We start from the raw sequence: 22,330 nt of genomic DNA on the forward strand, positions 1-22,330 counted from the left end.
TCACAAATAAGGATGGTGGATATATTTGTTTACCAGCTAAGTGGCACTGGGAGAGAGCAGCAGTATTTACATAGTTTATAATTCACTCAATTTTCCAACTATTTGTTTCAATTTAGGAGGGTTCACATTATTTCAAACTTTGCACAAAGAATTTATAACATTATGCTTTGTTTTGATCAAATATTGTACTATTTCAAATTTATATAATTAAAATTTGCGTTAAATGTGACTAATGTGTATTGAAATCATAGTGAGCAGTGGAAGTTTTCAACAGTTTACTAACGGGATTAGTTTGGTAAAAATATAAAACTGATAGCCTCCTTTTTCATATTTTTATTCATTAATTAGCATTTTAGCCATTTTGTTAAGGTGATTTTTTTTAAAAAAAGTAATTTGGGAAGATGCTTTCCTTTTTAATTCAGGTATCTTTCCCTTCAAGAGGAAATAGTGTCCCCGTCCCCATATTGGATTTTTGCAGAATATTTACAGCCTAGCCTTCAGCCTTGCTACAGGAACTCACTTTATCAATGCCTACATATATAAAGCTAAAAAGATAGCAGATTGGTCAAAATACATTTATTGCATTCACTGCATATATGCGAGGCTCTGTACTAAGCACTGACAAGTTGAACCAGACTTGGAGCAGGCATTTTAACAAGAGATACACAGTGTACATGCACACGCATTTCCTTCCAGGATTACAGGGAGATGCACTGATGTGTTAGCTCAGACATTGTCTCTCGTGTTCTGCTGAAGTGTGCTGACTTGTCCTTTCTGTGTCAGAGCTCTGGGCTCTGAAGCTTAGGCTTCATTCAAAGCAGGTTTTGAAGTTTGCACCTAAGTACAGCTCCAAGCCTTGTAAACCAGTTATTTAAATTTTTTTAAGTTAGGTGGTCAAGGGCTCTTCTTTGAGGTCAACCATCCTCCTAGATTCCAGGGTAACTGTTTGGTTAGTCATGAGGAGGTGTGTTCCACTATGTTCTATAATTTTAAAAGGACAGCCATTTCTGTTTTGGGGCTTAGGCTTATGTGGTTTCATTGTAGTTTATCTGATGAAGCCTCTGTAATTGCTTGACCTAACTTGTCTCCTGGAGCACAACAAAGCTGACCAGTTCCTTGTGAGAAGAGAATTTCTGGACTTTCCTAGAGCGGGCCATCTGAGGAAGAGATGAGTCAGGCATCTGCAGAGGGTGATAATGCTTGACTGTGATAATAGCAGGAGCTGTAAAGAAGGTTGTTGGGACCCCTGGATGGGCAGATCTGACTTTCTGTTGACTTGATAATTAATTGGTTTAATTGGTTTGGGGCAGACAGAATTTATCAAAAAAGCAATCTATTGGGGCCGGCCTGGTGGCGTAGTGGTTAAGTTTGCGTGCCCTGCTTCAGTGGCCCCGGGGTTTGCAGGTTCGGATCCTGGGCATGGACCAATGCACTGCTTGTTAAGCCATGCTGTGGTGGCGTCCCATATACAGTAGAGGAAGATGGGCACAGATGTCAGCCCAGGGCCAATTTTCCTCACCAAAAAAAAAAAAAAAAAAAAAGAGGGAAAGATCAAAGTAAATAAAAATAAAATAAATTAAGGCAGTAAATGTAGAGAAACTATACAGATGAGTGAGACCTTGTGAGAACCAAACAAAATGAGAAGGAAACTGCAGAATATTTTGCAGTCTTGGAGCAAGCAGGAGATCTCTTTCAGCTGGTTCTTTTTTTTTTTTTTTTTTAATAATTTTATTTATTTATTTATTTTTTCCCCTAAAGCCCCAGTAGATAGTTGCCTGTCATAGCTGCACATCCTTCTAGTTGCTGTATGTGGGACGCGGCCTCAGCATGACCAGAGAAGCGGTGCGTCGGTGCACGCCTGGGATCCGAACCCGGCGCCCAGCAGCGGAGCGTGCGCACCTAACTCCTAAGCCACGGGGCTGGCCCTCTTTCAGCTGGTTCTGAGCATGCAAAAAGATGACTCATTCACAGGACATGGACTTAATGTGGCTTAGATGTAAATTCTTAGAGAATTCAATCAAACCCTTGTTATCAGAGGATACTCTGTCCTTATAAGAAAGCGAGGACAGATGGATTATAGCAGTGCAATCTTTACAACTAATTTCTCATGATAAAGGAAGGGAGTTGGGGAGAATCACACACAAATCTTACTGAGGTCCTCTTGTGTTGCAGATGCTGCTGCATTTGCTCACTGTACGTGGAAAGAACTAGGAGTATCTTGGATATTATTTATTCTGAGATTTGGTATCATTTCCCAGGAATCTTGTTCTTAATCTGCCTTATATGATATGGACCCCAGTGTTAATGAAACTTTTGTGTATTTGCAGAGCTCTAGATGTTCTGAAGTACGAGGAAGTTAACACAGAGATGTTGGCCAAGGCTGTTCCAGAGCCCTTGAAGAAGTACAGTGAATGTAGAGAGCTAGCTGAAAGACTGAAAATAGAAGGTAGAAAATACTTTTTTACTTAAGATGGCTATATGCTCTCTTTTCCATTTGTGCGGATTATGAGTGGACAGCAGATCCATTAACAGCCCTATGTCAAGTGGAGCCGTTATTGCCATAGGACCAGCATAGTCTTAGGCTCTGTGCTACTCAAAGTGAGGTTCCCAGGCTAGCAGCATTGCAACAGGTGAGAGTTTCTTAGGAATGCAGAATCTCAGGCTCCACCCCAGATCCACTGAGTAAGCATCTGCATTTTAACAAGATCCCTAGGTGATCTGTGTGCACATTTCAAGTTCGGGAAGTGCTACTGTAGAGTTCTCCTTTAAATAAAAAAAACTACTTTTTTTTCTTTGAACTTCCTTTTTATATTTTCCCCATCTAATATTCTAATAATAAGAAAAATAATACTGTCTTTGGCTTTGACAATATACTAGAATACTCTACCGTTAACAGATACTTTGTATCAGGTAAAGAAATCCAGAGTCTGGCCCTGTACATTATAACACATGGTATGCTCTCATACTTTGGGTCAATGTATTGACCATCAAATCCACAGATGACTTTTATAGTTGCACTGTATTTTTTTAAAGTTTCTCATTATGAAAAATCTCAAGCATAAACAAAAAATACTGAGAATAATATCAGCTTCTGCATTTTGATAGATGATGTTTTTTCTTGGGGTGGGAAATTATGTGGAGAAAAAGGCAAGGAACAGAATGAGATGGGGACAAGGGTAAGAAAAGTTGGATGATGATGTACTGTTCAAGCAAGAAAGGACTTCAGGTCCTTGAGGACCAGTGAAGGTGGTGAGAATGCTGCATTCCTTCTAGAAGTGGCCTTTTCTTTCAGTTCCAGAGAGGTCTGTCACATTGCTATGCTTTGGCTGTATATATAGGATGACACAAGTGCTCCTTACCATCCCACCATGGACTTTTGTTGCTAACAAAAGTCTAGCAACAAAAGGAAACTCACCAAAACTCTAGAATCATTCTTCCAAATGACCAGACACTAGTAGTATACTAATGTGTAAGGAGTAATGTTGACCTTTTGTTTCAAGATTCTGATTTCTCTATTGAGTAAAAACTACCTGATTGAACATTTAGGCTGTTAGAACCTGGGAAAAGGCGATTGAATTCTATATTTTAAACTTGGTTTGCAATTTTACTTTGTCCAATAAATCACCAGGTTCAGGTTAGAATAATCAAGAATAATTATCTTTAGGGGCCGGACTGGCGGTGTAGCAGTTAGGTTCATGTGCTCTGCTTCCGCAGCCCAGGGTTTGCAGTTTTGGATCCCAGGCACAGACGAACGCACCGCTTATCAAGCCGTGCTGTGGGAGCATCCCATACAAAGTAGAGGAGGATAGCCACGGATGTTAGCCCAGGACCAATCTTCTTTAGCAAAAAAAAAGAGGAGGATTGGCATCGGATGTTGCTCAAGGTTAATAGTCCTCACAAAATGAAAAAAAAAAGAATAATTATCCTTAGAGAATAACTTCAGCATCATGGTGGAGTGAGCTGTTCCGTTAGTCTCTCCCCACTAAGTTACAACCAAACAGACATTCATTAACCAAGAGTGGGTTCCCTACAAAGCACAACAGGACATCTGAGAGATCCACAAGCCACACATCTGAAGGTGGGGGTACTGGATCCCCGGGAAGCAGTGGAAGGAAGTGAGCAGATCCCCTCCCCCCTTGCTCCCCATCAGAAGTGATCTAGGTCACGGGTCCTCACGCAGCAGCTAGCACACAACTGTAAGAAGAGGTAGGGGAGCAGGCAGCCCTGCGCGCGAACGCTTTCGCTTTTGGAGTGGCAGCAACGCTTCCCACAGAGTGGCATGGCTCAACCACCGCGTGGGCCCCCGCCCATGTGCAGCAGCCCGGGTGAACCACCTGTAACTGCAGAGCAGACCCACACATGCGTGAAAGGAAGCCCCCCTCCCCTACCTGCCTAGTGTACCACCTCCGCCGGTCCCCACCCAAGGCGGCAGATCTGCACCAGAGTGCCTGCGTGTGTGTGTGTGACCTGCCAAGCAGCTGCAGCCAGCAGGCAAATGCAGACGAGCCCCACCAGCACAACTTTCAGCAGACACAGTGGATTCAGAAAACACAGCTCCTGTCCCCACCCAGTGGTGGCAGGTAGAATCTGTGACCTGATACTGTCCTTATGCGCCAGCAAAGGATCACTTCATCAAACACCATGAAGAACTACATTAACACTCCAGAGCAGAAGGAAAATGACAAATCTCCAGAAACCAATCTTGAAGGCACAGAAATTTACAATCTAAATGACAGAGAATTCAATGTAGTTGTCGTAAAGAAACTCAGTGAGTTACAGGAAAACTCAGAAAGACAGTTCAGTGAACTCAGGAATATAATTAATGAGCAGAGGAATTCTTCACCAAAGAGATTGAAACTCTAAGAAAAAACGAAACAGAAATTCAGGAGATGAAGAACACAATGAATGAGATATAAAACAATCTAGAAAACTTAAAAAACGGAGCTGACATTATGGAGGACAGAATTAGTAATTTAGAGGACAGAAATATGGAAATGCTTCAGGTGGAAGAGGAGAGAGAACTAAGACTTTAAAAAATGAAGAAATTCTTCAAGAAATATCCAACTCAATTAGGAAATGCAACATAAGTATTATAGGTACTTCAGAGGGAGAAGAGGGGGAGAAAGGAGCAGAGAGCTTGTTCAAAGAAATAGCTGAGAATTTCCCAAACCAGGGGAAGGAACTGGACTTACAGGTATGTGAAGCCAATGGAACTCCTATTAACATCAATGCAAAAGACCTTCTCCAAGGCATATACTATTAAAACTGGCAAAAGTCAATGACAAAGAAAAAATATTAAGGGCAGCAAGGCAGAAGAGAATAATCTACAAAGGAACCCCTACCAGGCTTTCAGGAGATTTCTCAGCAGAAACCTTACAGCTTGGTGTCATTGGAATGATATATTCAAAATTCTGAATGACAAAAACTTTCAGCCAAGAATACTCTATCCAATGAAACTATCCTTCAGATACAGTGGAGAAGTAAAAGCTTTCTCAGATAAACAAAAGCTGAGGGAGTGATCAAGGATGCCTCATACCTGAAACAAAAGGGCAAAGGTTTACAAAGCCTTGAGCAAGGAGATAAATAGGGAGACAGACTCAGAAAACTGCAGCTCTCTATCAGAACAGGTTAGCAAACAATTATAACAAAAGATAGAGGGAAGGAAAGCATGAAAAATGACTATAAACTTCATTTTAATCACAAACCGACAACACAGAATAATTTGTGACGACAATAACTTAGAAGGGGAAGGGGAAAGGAATGGAACCTGCCTAGGCTAATGGAGATAAGAGGCTATCAGAAAATAGACTAGCTCATCTATGACATCCTTTATACAAACCTCATGGTAACCACTAAACAAAAAATCAGAGCAGAGATACAAATCATAAATAAAGAGAAAACTGTCACAGAAAACCGCCAAACTGAAATGGCAGTCAGAAATACAAGGGAAGAGAAACAAGGGAAATATAGAACAACAGGAAAAGAAGAGATAAACTGGCAGTTTTAAGTCCTCATATATCGATAATCACTCGAAATGTAAATGGATTGGATTCTCCAATCAAAAGACACTGAGTGGCTGGATGGATTAAAAAACAAGATCCAACAATATGCTGCCTCCAGGAAACACATCTCAGCTCTAAAGATAAACACAGGCTCAAAGTGAAGGGATGAAAGACAATACTCCAAGTAAATGGAAAGCAAAAGAAAGCAGGTGTTGCCATACTTATATCAGACAAAGCAGACTTCAAGATTAAAAAAACAATGGGAGACAAAGAGGGGCAGTATATAATGCTAAAAGGGACATTCCACCAAGAGGACATAACACTTATGAACATATATGCACCTAACACAGGAGCACCAAAGTACATAAAGCAACTATTAACAGACCTAAAGGGAGAAATTGACAGCAATACAATAATAGTAGGGGACTTCAACACCCCGCTTACATCAATGGATAGATCATCCAGACAGAAAGTCAGCAAGGAAATAGTGGATTTAAATGAAACACTTGAGCTGATGGACTTGATATATATGGAACATTCCATCCACAAACAGCAAAATACACATTCTTCTCAAGTGCACATGGAACATTCTCAAAGATAGACCATATGTTGGGAAACAAGGCAAGCCTCAATAAATCTAAGAGGATTGAAATCATATTAAGCATCTTTTTTGATGACAATGCCATGAAACTAGAAGTCAACTACAAGAAAAAAGCTGGGAAAGTGACAAATATGTGGAGACTAAACAGCATGCTACTGAACAACCGTTGGATCAATGAAGAAATCAAAGGAGAAATCAAAAAATACCTGGAGACAAATGAAAATGAAAATACATCATACCAACTCTTATGGGATGCAGCAAAAGCAGTTCTAAGAGGGAAACTCATAGCAATACAGGCCCTCCTCAAGAAACAAGAAGAATCTCAATTAATGTTAAACAACACCTAACTGAACAAGAAAAAGAAAAACAAAGCCCAAAGTCAGCAGAAGGAGGGAAAGAATGAAAATCAGAGCAAAAATAAATGAAATAGAGAACTAAAAGACAAAAGAAAAGATCAATGAAACTAAGAGCTGGTTCTTTGAGAAGATACACAAAATTGACAAACCCTTAGCCAGACTCACTAAGAAAAAAAGAGAGAAGGCTTAAATAAATTAGAAATGAAAGAGGAAAAATGACAACGAATACCACAGAAATAAAAAGAATTATAAGAGAATACTATGAAAACCTATATGCCAACAAAGTGTATACCCTAGAAGAAACAGATACATTCTTAGACTCATATAACCTCCAGAAACTGAACCAAGAGGAATTAGAGAATCTGAATAGACCAATCACAAGTAAAGAGATTGAAACGGTAATCCAAAAAACAAAAGTCCAGGACCAGATGGCTTCTCTGGAGAATTCTGCCAAACATTCAAAGAAGATTTAATACTAATCCTTCTCAAACTATTACAAAAAAATTGAGGAAGTTGGAACACTTCCTAACTCATTCTATGAGACCAACATCATCACCCTGATACCAAAACCAGGCAGGGACAACACATAGAAGGAAAATTACAGGCCAATATCACTGATGAACATAGATGCAAAAATCCTCAACAAAATATTGGCAAACCAAATACAGCAATACATTGAAAGGATCATACACCATGATCAAGTGGGATTTATACCAGGGACTCAGGAATGGTTCAACATCGACAAATCCATCAGTGTGATACACCACATTAACAAAATGAGGAATAAAAATCAGATGATCGTCTCAGTAGATGCAGAGAAAGCATTTGACAAGATCCAACATGCATTTAGGATAAAAACTCTCAATAAAATGGGTATAGAAGGAAAGTACTTCAACATAATAAAGACCGTATATGACAAAACCACAGCCAACATGATACTTAACAGGGAAAAGCTGAAAGTCTTCCTCTGAGAACAGGAACAAGACAAGGGTGCCCACTCTCGCCACTCCTATTCAACACAGTACTGGAGGTTTTGGCCAGAGCAGTTAGGCAAGAAAGAGAAATAAAAGGCATCCAAATTGGAAAGGAAGAAGTAAAACTGTCACTGTTTGTGGACGACATGATTCAATATATAGAAAACCCTAAAGATTCCACAAGAAAGCTGTTAGAAATAATTAACAACCACAACAAAGTTGCAGGATACAAAATCAACTTAGAAAAATCAGTTGCATTTATATACGTTCATAATGAACTAGCAGAAAGAGAATTCGAGAATACAATCCCATTTACAATTGCAACAAAAAGAATAAAATATCTTGGAATTAATTTAACCAAGGAGGTGAAAGACCTATACACTGAAAACTATTAAGACATTATTGAAAGAAATCGAAGGTGACATAAGGAAATGGAAAGATATTCCATGCACGTGGATTAAAAGAATAAACATAGTTAAAATGCCCATATTACCTAAAGCAATCTGTAGATTCATTGCGATCCCAATCAGAATCCCAATGGCATTCTTCATGGAAATAGAACAAAGAATCCCAAAATTCATATGTGGCAACAAAAGACCCCGAATAGCTAAAGGAATCCTGAGGAAAAAGAACAAAGCTGGAGGCATCACAATTCCTGACTTCAAAATATACTACAAAGCTATAGTAACCAAAACAGCATGGTACTGGCACAAAAACAGACACACACATCAATGGAACAGAATTGAAAGCCCAGAAATAAAACCACACATCTATGGACAGCTAATCTTTGACAAAGGAGCCAAGAACATACAATGGACAAAGGAAAGTCTCCTCATTAAATGGTGTTGGGAACACGGGACAGCCACATGCAAAAGAATGAACATAAACCATTATTTTGCACCAGACACAAAAATTAACTCAAAATGGATTAAAAACTTGAAGGTAAGATGTGAAACCATGAAACTCCTAGAAGAAAATATAGGCAGTACACTCTTTGACATTAGTCTTAGTAGCATCTTTTCGAATACCATGTCTACTCAGGCAAGGGAAACAAAGGGAAAAAATAAACCAATCGGCCTACATCAGACTAAAAAGCTTCTCTGCAAGGCAGAGGAAACCAGGAACAAAAGGAAAAGACAACCCACCAAGTGGGAGAAAATATTTGCAAACCATTTATCCGATAAGGGGTTAATTTCCAAAATATATAAAGAACTCATACTACTCAACAACAGGAAAACAAACAACCCAATCAAAAAATGGGCAAAAGATATGAACAGACATTTTCCAAAGAAGATACACAGATGGCCAACAGGCATGTGAAAAGATGTTCAACATCACTAATTATTAGGGAAATGCAAATCAAAACTACAATGCGATATCACCTTAGACCTGTCAGAATGGCTATAATTACCAAGACAAAAAATAACAAATGTTGGAGAGGATGTGGAGAAAAGGGCACCCTGATACACCACTGGTGGGAATGCACACTTGATGGAGCCACTGTGGAAAACAATATGGAGATTTCTCAGAAAATTAAAAATAGAAATACCATACGATCCAGCCATCCCACTACTGGGTATTTATCCAAAGAACTTGAAATCAATAATTCAATGAAACTTGTGCACCCCTATGTTCATTGCAGCATTATTCACAATAGCCAAGACGTGGAAGCAACCCAAGTGCCCATCAACTGATGAATGGATAAAGAAGATGTGGTGTATATATACAATGGAATACTACTCAGCCATAAAAAAGACAAAATTGTCCCATTTGCAACAACATGGATGGACCTTGAGGGTGTGATGTTAAGTGAAATGAGAAAGACAAACAACGTATGATTTCACTCATATGTGGAAGATAAAGAAACACATTGATAAAGAGAACACATTAGTGGTTACCAGAGGGAAAAGGGGTGGAGTGGGCTGTGGGCGAAAAGGGTAAAGGGACACATATATATGGTGACGGGTAAAAATTAGACTATTGGTGGTGAGCACGATGCAGTAGATACAGAAACTGAAAATAATAATGTACATCTGAAATTACACGATGTTATAAACCATTTTGACCTCAATAAAATAAATGGAAGAAAAAGAATTATCTTTAACTTATTTATAGGAAAGCCTGACTTCCGCCATGGAGTAGCTACTTTTTTGCCTTGTTCTTTTAAGACTCTGACACATATAAAGACTCTAATTTATATCCATGGCTTAAAAGAAACCACACTAGGTTAAAATAGAACACATATCAGTGGTTTTCAAATCACTACATCCTCCACTCGACAACAAGTTTCTTGAGGACAGAAATCAATTTCAAATTTTTCTTTGTATTATCTCTCATTTTGGTATATACATATTTGAAAGATTAGATAAATATACTTTTAACATACATTACCTCATTTATATTCCATGATCCCCTGAAGAGTCTATGCATGAGTCATAAAATTATATTACAACTTATTATACTAATTTGTTATATTACAATGTTGTATTAAGCCCTTGACATGCATTATTTTCTTTGATACTTAGAACTGTCCTGTGAAGGCTAGGTATTAGCATTATTGTGTTAATTCTACAGACAAATGGTCACTTGCCCAAGATCACACAGTTGGTGAGTGGCGGAGCTGGAGTCTGAACCTGGCTTGTCTGACTGCAAGGCCTGGGCACTTCACAGTTACCCTTTGTTGCCATGAAGAGCTTCAGAAGTCATCTGGGTCAGCCCTTAAAACTTCTAGATAAAGAAGTTGAGGCTCAGAAGGATAATGACGTGCCCATAGTCAGAGGGTAATTCACTGGTAGAGCCAGGCTCAGAGCTGAGATTTTCTGGCTGCAAGTTAAGTGATGGAAACAGATGCTACCAAAACCTTTAGGGAAGGCTTGCTTTCTTGAAGAGGACAGAATGCCCACCTCAATTTAGGTTTTAAAACAGGTTCTGAATTTATTTTTCTAAGAACAGAATGCTTTGATTACAAAATAATTGCAGAATTATCTTTTCAACTTAACTTCTGAGTAAAACCTTAGTTAAACTATTTAAATTGTATATTGTCAACTGAGAAGCTCTGCTTTTTTAAATTATAGCTTTATATAGACATAATTCAGAAAACTTTTCTAGGAGAAACATCCTATCTTGAGGACTTAAAATTCAAACCGAAAGCCTATTGAGGGAAATGTTCCACCAAAATTTGCACTGAGAGGGAAAGCAGTTTCTTTTTTTACCTTTAATTTTCTAGATTTTTGAAATGAAAAAGACATGCAATAAACTACCAGACAGAATGTTGCAGTTAATATGCAAGATAGCACCTCTCTTCGTGTGAGCCTCAATTTCCTCGTCTCTGGAAGGGAGCACCTACCCCACCTGTCTCATGGTGTTGGGATAAGTGGTAAATGGTATAACATATGCAAAAGCTCTTTGTAAATTGGGAAAAGCTATAAAAATGTAAGTTGTTAAAATAATCTGAGTGTCATAACATAATTAATTTTGTTCACCAGCCACTTATGAATCAGTGTTATTCCATCAGCAACAAGAAATAAAGGAAGTTCAGCGAGATGAAGCTCTCCAACTGCCAGAAGACCTAGATTATTTGACTCTCAGAGATGTGTCTTTGTCCTATGAAGTTCGAGAGAAGTTACAGTTCAGTCGCCCACAGACGGTAAGATAAAAGACAGTGCATAGGAACAGATTATAAATAAAGAGGCAGTGCTTTAATTTTTTTAAACCTGGATTTACAATGGCCACATAACTAATGTTTCATTTCATCATAAAAAACTTAACCTCTTATTTTCATATATCTCTGTATATCACAGAAGTTGGTACGTTTTTGAGAGATGAAAAAGCTTAGTCTAAATAAATAACTAGAAGTCAAGAATTGGGTTGATTATAATTATTTTCTAGTCTCAACCATGTGCTAAACCATCAATGCAAACTATATGCATGACTTAAAGCACTTTAGGTTAAAATATAATACATATCAGTGGTTTTCAAACCACTTCTTGGATCCCTCCCTAGGGGTTCCATAGTGTTGCTTGGGAGCTCTTAGGGGAAAGAAGGGAGCCACAGAGGTCCCCCACTCCATGCTTCGGCCTCAGTTTCTGTGTGTGTGTGTGCGCACACGCGCACATATGCACGCATGGCACATCTGTAAAAAACTGTTATATAGTATTACACTTATAATAACAAATATTTAAAGATCGAGAAGCTATATTTATTGATTCTGAGGTGCACATTTTAACATCCCTGAAACTTAGTTGTACCCTAAAAATTGATGGTGTATCATAGTTTAATGGGCAGTGTTTTGTTTTTGTTTTTTTTTTTAGTAGTGGTTCATAAAATAAAAAGGCATTTAACAAAAATATGGTTTGTGAAAAAAATAATTGTTAAAGGGAGGAGTGATTTCATCAATATAACATAGTGTTCTTAGCAATAGTCATCATGAAAACCAGAGAAACAGGCCTTAAATTTTATAACTCTATAATGTATCCTCTTCATTTTGGGTTATGTTTTTATGGACAATCATAGGCTGCACTGTCCAGCATGATGGCCACTAGCCAAATGTCACCATTTACATTAATTAAAATTAAATAAAAATGAAAATTCAACTCTTCGGTCATAGTAGCCACATTTCAAGTGCTTATTAGCCACATATGGCTGGTGGCTACTATGTTGGACAGTGCATTATTACAGTGCAAATGTTATAGAAAATTTTCATTATCACAGAAAGTTCAGTTGCACAGCACTGGTCATCAGAGTTCACAACCCCTTATCCACAATTCTGAAATACAAAAAGCTCTGACAGACGTTTGCTGCAGATTCATTTGGTGGTGAACTGACATGAAGCTGTTTAGTCTTTATACCACTTAGAGTGAATAATCACACATTTCACTGTAAAAATACATCAAAGAAATATTGAGATTAATTATAGGGTGCTGCCCAGCACCCTGCTGGGGATATTAATTTAATGAAAAGAAAAAGTAGGTACGCTAACATCTGTTAGTTGTGTGATCTTGGACAAGTCATTTTAACATTGCTAAGCCTCAGTTTCCCCACTTTGCAAAATGAAAATATTAGTAATAATCACATTTCCTTTATCTACTTTATAGTTATTTTGAAGATATATTGAGCTAATAGTTTTGAAAATATTAAATAAACCATAATATATAGATTAATAGGAGGAAAATAAATTTGATTTGATTTGATTTATTTTGACACAGCTCACTTACGTTTCTCTTGTGGTTTTAATTCTTAGATTGGGGCTGCTGGTCGTATTCCTGGAGTGACACCTGCTGCCATCGTCAATCTGCTCAGATTTGTGAAGACCACTCACCAAAGACAGGCAGCAATGAATGAATTGTCCAAAACTGATCAATGCTTACGTGGTACAGACAAACTTGAAGAGAGACAGTTATAGCTTTCTATTCATAGAAGACTTTTAATCAGTACAAGAGAATAGATAGGAGATAAGTATTTATATTTAGCCCCCATTAAAATAACCTTATTAGGTTATTATGGGTTTGTCATTAATTTATGAAGAGGACAGAGATTATAATTGTGCTTTTTTTGTGTATCTGAGAAAATAGTTATAAACTCTTACCTTATACTCTTTCTCTCAGGTGCTCTAATACAGTGAACCTGTTAACGTAACTTTGTGCAGTGTTCATCAAAGAGAGATATAGTGGCCCTAAAACTAAACCTGGAAAAAAAACTCAGCTTGTAGATTTGCCTGCTCATGAGGACTTTGTCCACTAAATGTACCAAATTAAAATTCTTATCTTTCAACTTGCTTCGAAAGTTAGCGGCCTTCTGCTTGATTCTGCTAGTTTAGGAGGCAGTTTCAAAGCCCTCAAATTCTTAGGGCTAAAAATTTGAAACTATACAAAATCATCCAGAATCATTCAGCTAATTTCCAATATTAGCAAGTAGTACGTAGGATGAAAGTTGACTTCTAAGATTTCTGCAGGAAATCGTCACCAGTAATTGTCTTTGAACATTAATGAAAATTCTATAAAATAGAAATATTGGAAATCATCATAGTTTCCTATCATCCATAATGTGGAAAACTTTTTGGTAACCTTGTTAAGAGAGAATAAAATAAAGGAAGAGAGAATGAGGGTAGTCATTTTATATCATACAATATTTTCTTATGAAACTGTCACGGCCACGAGTACTTAACATTGAAGACAAACCCTTAATAACTGGTAACTAGTGTTGTCCTAGTTTTAAGTCAGAATTGACAGAAAAAATTAGAATGTGCTGGCACTCCTCTTCCTCTGCATCTTCAATGATATGTGGTCACAAGGGTTAGAGTGGGATGACCAGCTGGGCCCTTGGCTGGCTCCTCAGACACCTCAACCTTTCTGGATAGACTAGAAAATGAATACAGCCAAGTGGGCCAGAGGGCCCTACATGTCCCTAGAAATGTCAACTTGGATCTCTGATATCAGCCTAGGGAGAAGCTCCCATGTCAGCTTCAGGCCACAGCAGGTACGTAAGACAGTTCCAAGGGCCCAGAAGTCACTTTGGCTACAGATCTATGTGCTAAGCCTGATTATGAGTCTGAGGCAGCCAAATATCTTGTTGCTGTAATCATACATGGCCCCTTGGATTTAGCTCAGTTTTCATGGATTTGTTTCAGCTAATTTTAGTCTCTCCATAAAGCAGTCAAGATCAGTAGCAAGTAACAAGCATTTCTAACTCTGGATCATTTAGCAGTGATGAATTCTTTTCGATACTTGATTTAGTAATTTCAAAAAGTGATAACTTTTCTTTTAGTTATTATGGCTATTCCTGGGCAGAATTCTTACTACAGAAGCAATATTGATTATAAAAGTATGTTGTATTTTTAAAAAGAAGGTATTTTGTGCCAACTGCTTAGCACTAGAAGGGAAATCACTGTTTTTAAACTTTTTTTTTTCTAGTTAAATATAGGAGTAAAAGCAGTGAATGAGGTACGTACTGAATAGAATACAACAAAAATTTATCTTGAGGAAGCAGAAAGTTCCTAAATGCTTTGGAAGGTTCTTGACAGCTGTAATTTGGGCCTAGTGACACTACACATATAAAGAAATTTAAGGTTTCTAATGCAATTACATTACAATAGTAACTGTCTCACTGAAAAATATTTGATGGAAAACATTTGTTATAGGTTCTGTCATTTAGTTTAGGATGCGAAACCTCTTTAAATCCACAATTTAAAATATGTTAACTTATGTGTACATCATTATATTTCAACTTCTGTATAGACTACATCGTATTCACAGTAGCCAAGACAAACAACAGAAGTGCCCGTTGACAGATGAATGAATAAAGATGTGGCATATATACAGAATGAAATACTACTCAGCCATAACAAGAAAAGATGCAGTCTTGCCATTTGTGACAACATGGATGGACCTTGAGTGTATTATGCTAAGTGAAATGAGTCAGATGGAGAAGGACAAATGCTGTATGATCTCACTGATGTGGAAGATAAACAAACACACACAAAGGGAGATACAGAGAACAGACTGGTGGTTACCAAAGGGGAAGGGGAGTAGAGGGAAAGTGAAATGGATATAAAGCGGGTCATTTGTATGGGGACGGATGGCAACTAGACTTTTGGTGGTGAATACAATGTAGTCTATATAGAAGTCAAAGCTATACACTTAAAAGCTCGATTCTTTTGCTTACAATAAATGAGAGAAACTTACTTCAAAATTAATTAAAATAGTTAACTTATGCAAAATTACCTCACTTAATGGAGTGTTTCAAAACAGCCTACCTTTCTGGTGCTGGTAGCCAGAAGTGCTGCAGAGTATGATGCCCTAGGAAAAAGTCAGCTAAAAATGGAACCTTGCTCAATCCAGTTACTTCATAGAAATCCCCCAACAATGACAATAGTCAGCCTCCAACAGAAGTTGGCCACACCTGTGATTTCCTCCACCCACTGCAGACCACACTGCCCAGTAGTTAGAAAAGCTTGGTACTGAAGTTCATTTCAAGAGGAACACCAAAATAAAGAGGAAACAGCTAAGAAACACTAAGCATTTGTCATTGGTTGGGGAGGGAGGATGAAGATAGGGACCTGTGCTAAATTAAATTGGCCTTGAATTATGAAGTCACCTGATAGGCAAGAGTTTGAATTTTATTACTCATTGTTTTAAAATATTTCATCTTTTTTTGAGTTTCAACCTAAATTGGAATAGCCATGGCTTTTCCACTTCAGAAACTTCAACTCCTAGAAGAATGCCCTGTCCAGAGAAGTGGTCAGAAATACCGGGAAGGCCACCAACAGACGAGGGCTCATTCAGAGCTAGCAGAGCTGCTTATGCTGGAAGGCACACAGTGGAGAGGCACACTGTCCCTTGCAGGCTCCCTCTGCACAGTACTTCTGTTACTGCGCTTGCTTCATTCCACCTTAATTTCTATCTTCTGTTAACCTCTTAACATGATAAAAACCTGTTGACTGCAGGCAAAGCCATAATTGTAGACACTCAGGATGTACTTTAGGAATGAATGAATGAATATTACTAGAAGCAAGAGATGTCAAAACTAAAACTTAACTGAATAATTAAATGGGATAAAAATATTTATGACACAAATATTATGAACTACATGCTTTTGTGTTTGCCTTTCTTTGTCTCCATACTCTTCTGTCTTCACATTCTCTTCAGGTTCATTTTCTCTCTATCTTCCTGCACTGTCCCTGCTTTTCACTGCTCCTAATATGATATTGAAGCTTATTTTTATGATAGTCATTTTATTTATTAAGCAAATTTTTAGTATTTTCTAATTTGAAAGCCAGGTAAAAAGACAGTCAACAGAGTGTAAAGGTAACGCATGGAATGAAATATTTGCAAATCGTATAACTGATAAGGAGTTAATATCCAGAATATGTATAAGACTCCTTATAACTCAACCGAAAAAACAGGAAAAAAAAAAACAACCCAATTAAAAAATGGGCAAAGGACTTCAACAGTTATTTTTCCAAAGAAGATACACAAATGGCAAATAACCACGTGAAAATATGCTCAACACCACTAGTCATTAGGAAAATGCAGATCAAAAACACAGTGAGATACCATCTCACACTTATTAGGATGGCTGTTATCAAATAAACAGGAAAATAACAAGAATTGGCAAGGCTGTTGAGAAATTGGAACCAATGCACTGTTAGTGGAAATGTAAAATGATGCAGCCACTTTGGAAAATAGTATGACAGTTCCCCCCAAAGTTACAAGTAGAATTACCATATGATCCAAGAATTCCACTCCTAGGTATATACCCAAAAGACTGAAAGCTGGGTCTCGAAGACCCTGTTCAAGGGTCATGTTCATAGTAGCATTATTCACAATAGCCAAAAGGTGGAAGCAGTGTAAGTGTCCATCAACCAATGCATGGATAAACAAAATGTATATAAACACAATGGAATATTTTTCAGCCTTTAAAAGGAAGGAAATTCTGACACACTACAGCATGGATGAACTTTGAGGACATTATGCTAAGTGAAACAAGCCAGTCACAAAGGACAAACATTGTATGGTTCCACTTACATGAGGTACCTAAAGTAGTCAGATTCATAGAGACAAATTAGAATGGTGGTTGCCAGGATTTGGGGGGAGGGAGGAATAGGGAGTTATTGTTTAATGGGTATAGAGTTTCAGTTTTACAAGATGAAAAGAGTCCTGGAGATGGATGGTGGTGACTGTTGTACAACAGTGTGAATGTACTTAATGCCACTTTACACGTAAAAATGGTTAAGATGGGGGGCCGGCCCCGTGGCTTAGTGGTTAAGTGCGTGCACTCCACTACAGGTGGCCCATAGCTGGCCCATGTCCAGCCATGCTGAGGCCATGTCCCACATACAGCAACTAGAAGGATGCGCAACTATGACGTACAACTATCTGCTGGGGCTTTGGGGAGAAAAGGGAGAAAAAAGGAGGAGGATTGGCAATAAATGTTAGCTCAGGGCCGGTCTTCCTCAGCAAAAAGAGGAGGATTGGCAGGGATGTTAGCTCAGGGCTGATGTTCCTCACAAAAAAAAAAAAAAAAATGGTTAAGATGGTAAATTTTATGTTGTATTTTACTACTTTTTTAAAAAGCCAAATGAATTTAATTGGTATATGTATCTCAGACTCCAAAACCTATTGGATTTAATTTATTGATGATTTATCCCCTGCTTATTTCTAAAAATATAGTTGACACATTTTAAAGAAAACAGAATAGTTCAAAATTAAGGATCAGCTAAGGAAAAGAGATTCCTCTTAAAAGTAAAGTCCAGCTCTGAACTTCCTGGCAATGCTATAGTTCTTTTTGTCTCATCAAGGGGACCAGGGGAAAACTTTTTCCTGTTACTAAAATCTAAGAGAAATTTATCACATGATCCCTTAGGGAAAATAATGCTTTTATTAGTGATTTTATAAAAGATAAAAGTAGCTCTTACCTAATTGTGTTTACTTTGTGCCAGATGTGAAGTTAAGTGCTTCACGTGCATTACTGCACTCAACACCACGATCAAGCTGCTCCCGTTCTAGAGACGGGAAACAAGGCGTGAAGATATTAAGTAACCTGCCTGTGATAAACACTGCTGGTTGTCTTCCCAGTAACCATATCTGTCCACTGTCCTCTTCCTTGCCAAAAGAACGTGATTTGTTCACTCTCTCTCCTTCTGCAGCTCCAGGAGCTAAATCTGCATTAGTTTAAACCAACTTTGGTCATTGCAGTACCCCCAGCGTTTGGTCTAGGCCTGAGGCTGGTGTGCAAACTGACCCAACAGATTGTAAAGAGAGTCTTCTGGGTGGCTTCCTTGCCCGCCCTTTTTATTTTATTTATTTATTTTTTATTTTTTTTTTTTTGTGAGGAAGATCAGCCCTGAGCTAACATCCGTGCTAATCCTCCTCTTTTTGCTGAGGAAGACCAGCTCTGAGCTAACATCTATTGCCAATCCTCCTCCTTTTGTTTCCCCAAAGCCCCAGTAGATAGTTGTATGTCATAGCTGCACATCCTTCTAGTTGCTGCATGTGGGACGCGGCCTCAGCATGGCTGGAGAAGCCGTGCATCGGTGCGCGCCCGGGATCTGAACCCCAGGCCACCAGACTGCATGCGCACTTAACAGCTAAGCCATGGGCTGGCCTCTTCCTTGCCCTTAAAAAGGGCACCTCTTTTTAAGGTGATGAAAATGTTCAGAAACTAGATCATAGTGATGGTTGCACAATTGTGTGAAGATACTAAAGACCATTGAATTGTACATTAAAAGAGTGAATTTTAGGGGCTGGCCCCGTGGCATAGCAGTTAAGTGCGTGTGCTCCCCTGCTGGTGGCCCGGGTTTAGATCCCAGGCGCGCACCGATGCACTGCTTGTCAGGCCATGCTGTGGTGGCGTCCCATATAAAGTGGAGGAAGATGGGCACAGATGTTAGCCCAGGGCCAGTCTTCCTCAGCAAAAAAAGAGGAGGATTGGCATGGATGTTAGCTCAGGACTAGTCTTCCTCACAAAAAAAAATTAATTAAAAAATAAATAAATAAAAGGGTGAATTTTATAGTATGTGACATATCAATAAAGCTGTTATTAAAAACAAAAACTCTAAAGAAATTTATGATTGGCAAGCTCATGAGCAATGATTCTTAAACCTGGTTGGACATCAGAATTCCCAGTAGAGCTCATAAAAGTACATGGCCAAGCCTTATCACAAGCAATTCTGATTCAGTTTGCCTGGAAAGATCCTGGCCTCTGTGTTTAACAGCTCCATAGGTTATTCTGATGCCCAGACAACTGTGAGAACCAACTGCCTTGCCTCCATAAATATCCATTGTCTCAGAACCTAGACTGCAATTAATTTTACAGTGTGTACTGGCTCAGGAACCTAGAATACAAATAATCTGTACTGTTGATTGAAGTACTAGAGCAGTTCAGTTGTGCAGAAAACTGAACTCACATTCTATTACAGAAATTCAAGTCTAAAGGAAAGCCATTCCACCTTCTAGTGAGAGGTGGGCTATTATGATTTGTGGGTAAGACCAACTTTCTTTCAAATGTAAGCATTGGGCTTGCTTGAATGCCTGCCTGGACAAGTATAGGTTGAAACCCTATGCTTTTATACCATAGCGAAAGGATGCAATTATTTTGATCTAGAACCTCATTTTTTACTGTAACTGACCTAAATCAACATTTTTCAAACTGCTGACTGCAATTCATTATCAGATCATGAAATTAATTTTTTCTCATTGGTAGTAAATACTGTTCTCTGAAACTTTTGTTTCAGTAATTCATATACAAATTATATTTATCAATTTTAAGATACATTTTTTCTATTTTTTATGACCTCTAAATTGGTGCATGTCCTATAATCAATAGTATAGTATTTTAAAATTATAATTGGCAGCATTTGTGATTTCCAATTAAAAATGTCTTAGATGCAATGAAATACAGTGTGTGTTTATACTGTGTTGCAAAACAAAATATTTCTTACTGTGGATCCTAGTCAGAAGAGTTTGAAAAGACTAATCTGAGTAGCACTACTCCTTGATGGGAAAACCCTAATATTCTTTTACATATGTGTATTTCTCAAAGAACTTTTCTAAAAAGCTTTAAAAAACAAGTTGTACTGATCCAATCCCTTCCTATGCTTCAGCCTGGTTAAGTGATGTGATTAAAGTATAATTGCAAGTTGCTGTTGAGCATGGATTGCAGGTATTCTGACTTCACAATACCTTTCTGCCACTTTTAGTGGGTTTTTTATCCAGAGGTCCTCCACTGGATAAAATGTTTCTCGAAAAATATTTGCAAATCATATATCCAATAAGGGGTTAATCTAAAGAATATATAGAGAACTCATACAACTCAACAACAAAAAAACAAACAACCTGATCAAAAACTGGGCAGAGGACATGAACAGACATTTTTCCAAAGAAGATACACAGCTGGCCAACAGGCACATGAAAAGATGTTCAACATCACTGATTATTAGGGAAATGCAAATCAAAACTACAATGAGATATCACCTTAGACCTGTCAGAATGGCTATAGTTACTGAGACAAAAAATAACAAATGTTGGAGAGGATGTGGAGAAACAGGAACCCTCATACACAGCTGGTGGGAATGCAAACTGGTGCAGCATCTATGGAAAACAGTATGGAGATTCCTCAAAAAATTAAAAATAGAACTACCATACCACCCAGCGATCCCACTACTGGGTGTTTATCCAAAGAACTTGAAATCAACAATTCAAAGAGACTTATGCACCCCTATGTTCATTGCAGCATTATTCACAATAGCCAAGACATGGAAGCAACCCAAGTGCCCATCAACTGATGAATGGATAAAGATGTCTGTATACGTACACACACACACACACACACACACACACACACACACACACACACACACACAATGGAATACTACTCAGCCACAAAAAAAGACAAAATCAGCCCATTTGCAACAACATGAATGGACCTTGAGGGCATTATGTTAAGCAAAATAAGCCAGACAGAGAAAGACAAACACCACATGATTTCACTCATGTGGAAGATAAACACATGGACAAAGAGAACAGATTAGTGGTTACCAGAGGGCAAGGGCGGTGGGAAGGGGTAAGGGGCACATAGATATGGTGACAGATAAAAATTAGACTATCAGTGGTGAGCAGGATGCAGTCTATACAGAGTACTGATAAATAATAATGTACACCTGAAATTTCACAATGTTATAAACCACTGTGACCTCAATAAAATAATTAAAAAAAAAAAATCAGGGGAAAAAAAAAGTTTCTCCATCCCTACCAATCTAGGATGTCAGTCTGTTTCTCTTGGGTTAACCTCCAGTTCCCACTCCCACCCTTTGTAGCCTATGTCATGCTGAGCATTTGTGGAGCTGCCATGCTTAATGAACCATTACAGCACTCAGTCTAATTTAAGTGTTATCCCAGAGTTTAGAGGCTGTAGGGGAGTTCAGAGTGAATTTCACTTTGAACAGCATCCTCTGCAGACTCAAAATCCTCTTCGTATACTTGCAGACAATACATTTCTAGTGTTTACTGGACTAAACAAGTATTTTTTTAATCCTGTGCCTTATAATTAAATCATTTTTAGTCTTTACTTATGTTGGTTGCTCTTTGAATTCTCTTTTAAAGTTGGTCTACACCCTTTTAAAATATGGACAATCCAAATTTAAAACAGCACATTAAAATGCATAAAGAACTCATTGCTTAAATTTAAAAGGAAACATTTCGGGCAGGCCCCGTGGCTTGGTGGTTAAGTGCGCGCACTCCGCTGCTGGCGGCCCAGGTTCAGATCCCCGGCGCGCACCGACGCACCACTTCTCCGGCCATGCTGAGGCCGCGTCCCGCATACAGCAGCTAGAAGGATGTGCAGCTATGACATACAACTATCTACTGGAGCTTTGGGGGGAAAATAAATAAAATAAAAGGAAAC

At 38.3% G+C, this 22,330-nt stretch overlaps 1 protein-coding gene across 1 annotated transcript in view; it reads left to right on the plus strand.

Annotated features, from left to right (window-relative positions):
* Positions 1–21,994, plus strand: part of MTO1 (mitochondrial tRNA translation optimization 1) — a 39,422-nt gene extending 17,428 nt beyond the window's left edge. Inside the window, exons 10-12 of the mRNA XM_004422035.3 lie at positions 2,328–2,446; positions 11,419–11,579; positions 13,173–21,994. Coding sequence (XP_004422092.2) covers positions 2,328–2,446; positions 11,419–11,579; positions 13,173–13,334 — 442 coding nt within the window. The 3' untranslated portion in view covers positions 13,335–21,994. The remainder of the gene's footprint in view (positions 1–2,327; positions 2,447–11,418; positions 11,580–13,172) is intronic.
* The last annotated feature ends 336 nt before the right edge of the window (positions 21,995–22,330 follow it).

The sequence above is a fragment of the Ceratotherium simum genome, chromosome 19, assembly GCF_057802395.1.
Source record: "Ceratotherium simum simum isolate JZ-2026a chromosome 19, ASM5780239v1, whole genome shotgun sequence".
In the NCBI taxonomy this organism is placed as follows: Eukaryota; Metazoa; Chordata; class Mammalia; order Perissodactyla; family Rhinocerotidae; genus Ceratotherium; species Ceratotherium simum.